General features: G+C 52.4%; 1 protein-coding gene across 1 annotated transcript in view; it reads left to right on the top strand.

Moving 5' to 3' along the window:
* The window catches only part of mnd1 (meiotic nuclear divisions 1 homolog), a gene marked incomplete at both ends in the record, with an annotated part of 42038 nt that overhangs the window by 11969 nt on the left and 25069 nt on the right, over positions 1–5000 (top strand). The window contains one exon of the mRNA XM_080534854.1: positions 3646–3794. Coding sequence (XP_080390980.1) covers positions 3646–3794 — 149 coding nt within the window. The remainder of the gene's footprint in view (positions 1–3645; positions 3795–5000) is intronic.

Below are 5000 nucleotides of genomic sequence, written 5' to 3'. Positions count from 1 at the left end.
CCCCTCTCTCTCTCTCTCCCTCTCCCTCTCCCCCCCTCTCTCTCTCTCCCTCTCTCTCTCCCCCCCCTCTCTCTCTCCCTCTCCCCCCCCCCCCTTCTCTCTCTCTCTCACACCCCTCCCACCCGCCCGCCCGCCAGCCAGCCACCCCATAAACTACCTCACCATAAGCCTCAGAAGGTCATTCCTGTAGTTCCCAGAGCGTTGCGTCTCTGGGGGAGCGAGGAGGTTAACGAACGTCGTCTCATGTCTGTTTTAGGCCCCCGGCATTCCAAGGATGCCTTCGCTGCTTCCTGCATCATTAATTTTTTCCCATGATTGGTCGGTCGGTCTGCGTCAACACTCTTAAGTCCTAATTGGTCGGTGTGTCTGTGTGTCAACACGCTGCGTCGCGATTGGTCGTTGTTGTCGACAACACGCTGCAGCGTCCTGATTGGTCATTGGTCGGTCAGCCAAGCTGTCCCGATTGTACGCCACACCACCACAACGACGGAACGCTGACACCGCCCGTCAGACGGTTGTCACGGTAATCGCGGTGAGAGTCAGAGGGTTGCTATGGTAACCACGTCCAGCAGGCCGGGCCGCAGGGCCAGAGTGTTTAGTCTACAGAGATCAGAGCTGACCCGCGATGCCAAGAGCAATACGGTGTGTGTCTGTGTGTGTCTGTGTGTGTGTGTGTGTGTGTGTGTGTGTGTCTTTGTCTGTGTCTGTGTCTGTGTCTGTGTCTGTGTCTGTGTGTCTGTGTCTGTGTCTGTCTGTCTGTCTGTCTGTCTGAGTCATGCAGAAAAGGGACCTGTGTGTGAGTGTGTGTCTGTCTCTGTCTCTGTCTCTCTGTGTGTGTGTGCGTGTGCGTGTGCGTGTGCGTGTGTGTGTGTGTTCGTGTTCGTGCAGGGGCCAGAAGGGACCTCTCTTACAGTGGGATGTTACGTTAATTTGAGGAAATTTGATCTGGCTGCGACTGTTATTAGAAGCACATGTTGTGAGCCCCCCCACCCCCACCACCACCCCCTGCCCTGGTATGATGGAGTGACTGAGAGAGGGAGAGAACAAGGGTCGGGGAGGGGGGGGGGGGGGGGTATGGGGGAGGGGACACTTAAGGAACTATGTGATATACACACTTAGGGCATAGCGAGAGAGGGGGAGGGCAGAGAGAGAGAGAGAGGATAGAGAGAGAGGGCAGAGAGAGGGCAGAGAGAGAGGAGAGAGAGAGAGAGGGCAGAGAGAGAGGAGAGAGAGAGAGGGCAGAGAGAGAGAGAGAGGGCAGAGAGAGAGAGGAGAGAGAGAGCGGGGAAGAAACATTGGAGAAACAGAGTTGGAGGGAGAGGATGAACAATGGAGGGAGGGAGAGAGAGGGAGGGGAGAGAGAGGGGATGGAGAGAGAGAGAAGAGAGGGGAGAGAGTGAGGATTGGATGTGGGGACGGAGGAAGGCAGGGAGGGGCAGAGACAGATGGAGGAGGGGACATTTAAGGAACTTTGTGATAAACATACTCTGGAGAGAGGGAGGGAGGGAAGTAGAGAGAGAGAGGGAGGGGGAATGAGAGAGAGGGAGGGGGAGAGAGAGAGAGGGAGGGGGAGTGAGAGAGAGAGAGAGAGAGGGAGGGGGAATGAGAGAGAGGGAGGGGGAGAGAGAGAGAGAGAGAGGAAACAAAGTAACTGGAGGAACTGAGCACAGCTGTCTGCGGTCAGACTGGCAGACTAGATCAGTGTTAAACATTATTATTATTATTATTATTATTATTATTATTATTATTATTATTATTTTAACGGCTACATCAGTTAGCTTTGCTTCAAAGGATCAGATCACTGGTGCAGTTATCAGTCTTAGGGCCCTATTATGCACTTCATCAATAAGACGAGGCGGTAGATCTAAACTTAAGACGTGGAGGCGTGGTCAAGGCCACTTTGCTATTATGCGTGCGGTAGTGGGCACCTAAAACCCGGCGCTAAGCAAAGAAATTAGTCATGGGTGTGTTTTGGGCGTCTTCTCAATCAACCCAATCAGCGTGCCAGGTGCCATTCCCTTTAAGAACCGGCTGCGTTGAGTCATTAGCGCTATGCTATTATGGCTATTAAGTCCTGAGAAGGAGGTCAGCGCGCTTCTCTGCCTCTCCCTTCTGAAATAAAGCATTTATACTGTGACCGTAATTGACGTCTTGCCGTGGAGCCACGTGCGTGTTCATGTGTGCCCACATGCATGCGCAAACCGCGGAGGCGCGCTCGTGTTTCAAAACGTGCATGAAGTCTAAACTTAAGAACTTTTCAAACCACTTCTTAGCGATAGGAGCAAAGTCAGATCGCATAATAGCAGGGGCGCCTAGTGCACTTCATTAACATATGAACACTCCCACAATGAGCAATATATGCCCTTAGAGTTCATTCATTTATACACAGGACAACATGTTACTAACCCTTGGGCCGTAATCCGAGGTCAAACACATTTAGAAGCCGTTGAACAAGAAACAAGAACAAAATAAGTTATAATGAAGCCATGTGAACTATTTGTTTCTTGTTTTTATTTTCACTTGTTTACCTATTTCTTTTAACCTGCTATTACTTTTGCTTTTTAATTATATATATTTTTATATATGTAAAGCACTTTGTGACTGCTGGTCTGTGATAGGTGCTATAGAAATAAACTTTACTTACTTACTTACTTAAAGGGCAGGGATCCCAGACATGGGTTAAGCCAGGGGAGGCTGGTGGAGGTAGACATCGGAGGACAGGCTCATTGTGATGCATGGAAAGAAACAAGGAGTGGTATCAACCACACGTGTCTGTGCATTACCAACGCCGGCGTTCCTTATTCCATTCTTTACAACGAGCCTGGCCTCTGATTTCTACCTCCTCCAGCCTCCCTTGGCCTAAACACACTCCTCCTCTGGTGTATCTGCACTGGAGGAGCACACATACACAAATATACACACACGCACACGCACACACAAACACACACACACAGTGTCACACGCACACACACACACACACACACACACACACACTCAGTCACGCACACACACACACAAATAGACACACACACACACACACACACCCGGTGTCACACAAATACACGCGCACACACACACACAGAAAACTCCCCAGGATATTTGAACAAGGTGGCGCTGGGTTTCACGATCAAACTCCTTTATTTATCTCACTAAAACACTGACTTAACTGAGCAACATAATAACGGTTTTTCTTTTTAATTTGACCTTTTAACAACAATGTCGTTGGTGATCAAAGCTGCTGTCACGACTAAATATCTGTTTCAGTTCCTCTGAGGTGTTTGCATAGCAGTAATCCTCTCCTTTCCTTCCCTCTCCTCCTCCTCCTCTTATCCTCCTCCTCCTCTCCTCTTCCTCCTCTTCTCTCGTCTTCTTCTCTTCCTCCTCTAATCTTCTTCTCTCCTCCTCTCCCCTTCTCTTCTCCTCCCCTCCTCTCCTCTTCTCTCCCCCACTCTCTTCTCCTCCCCTCATCTTCCCCCACTCTCCCCTTCCTCTCCTCATCTCCCCTCCTCCTCCTCTCCTCCCCCACTCTCCTCCCTTCCCCCCCTCTCCTCTCCCCCCCTCCTCCCCCCCTCCTCTCCTCTCCTCTCCCCCCCTCCTCCCTCTCCCCCCCTCTCCTCCCTTCCTCCTCTCCCCTCCTCCCTCCAGCTCCCATGTCAGTGAAGGACGTGTTGCAGAGCCTGGTGGATGACAGCATGGTGGACACAGAGAGGGTCGGCACCTCCAACTACTACTGGGCCTTCCCCAGCAAGGCGCTGCACGCACGCACACGCAAGCTGGAGGACACGGAGACACAGGTCAGCATCCTGACCCTAGCCCTGACCCTAGCCCTGACCCTAGCCCTGACCCTAGCTCTGACCCTGACTCTGACCCTGACTCTGACCCTGACTCTGACCCAAGCTCTGACCCTAGCCCTGACCCTGACCCTAGCCCTGACCCTAGCCTTGACCCTAGCCCTGACCCTAGCCCTGACTCTGACCCTAGCCCTGACCCTAGTCCTGACCCTGACCCTAGCCCTGACCCTAGTCCTGACCCTAGCCCTGGCCCTGACCCTAGCCCTGACCCTAGCCCTGACCCTGACCCTAGCCCTGACCCTAGTTCTGACCCTAGTCCTGACCCTGACCCTAGCCCTGACCCTAGTCCTGACCCTGACCCTAGCCCTGATCCTGACTCTGACTCTGACCCTAGCCCTGACCCTAGCCCTAGCCCTGACCCTAGCCCTGACCCTGACCCTAGCCCTGACCCTAGCCCTGACCCTGACTCTCACCCTAGCCCTGACCCTCTGGCTGACTCTAGCCCTGACCCTGACCCTAACTAAGTTTGCTAACATAAATGTTTAAGTAGTTGTTCTCATGCTAGTAGTGTAGCCAGATAAAAGTACTAAACCGCCTGTTAAAAGGCAGTAGAACACAGGAAATGACATCTAGAACACAGGAAATGACATCTACTCTGTTAACATGTGTTTCTGAGGGGTGACCACCAGACCCCTGTTAAAGTGGACCCACCACCCCCACCCCCGCTTCCGACGCCAACGACGGACTGGGTGTGTGTCTGTGTGTTTGACCCCAGTCCTCATACCGTGACAATGAGCCAGTCCTCCGATTTCTACCTCCACCAGCCTCCCCTGTCTTACGTGCTCGACACCGTAAAGACCTCCCTCAGAGACAGCCCCAGAGTTATGAGTTATCTCTGTGCTTGTTCCGGCATGTTCTTCAACGGCAGTTAGAAGGAGCCCCCACCCCCCCACACACACACCCACACCCCCCCACACACACACCCACACCCCCCATACACGCCCCTGCTTGTTCACGGTCACCCCCGGCAACCTGTTGACTCACACCGACAGAGGGGCCTATATTTAACCTTTTGTTTTTTACACACACACACACACACACACACACACACGCACACACACACACACACATAGGAAAACAGATACACACATACAAATACAGACACACACATACAAATACAGATACACACATACAAATACCGACACACAC

This window comes from Nansenia antarctica (genome assembly GCF_963989245.1).
Source record: "Nansenia antarctica genome assembly, chromosome: 6".
Lineage (NCBI taxonomy): Eukaryota > Metazoa > Chordata > Actinopteri > Argentiniformes > Microstomatidae > Nansenia > Nansenia antarctica.
The sequence above is the reverse complement of the archived record's forward strand: the minus strand, read 5'-3'. Positions and strand labels throughout refer to the sequence as shown.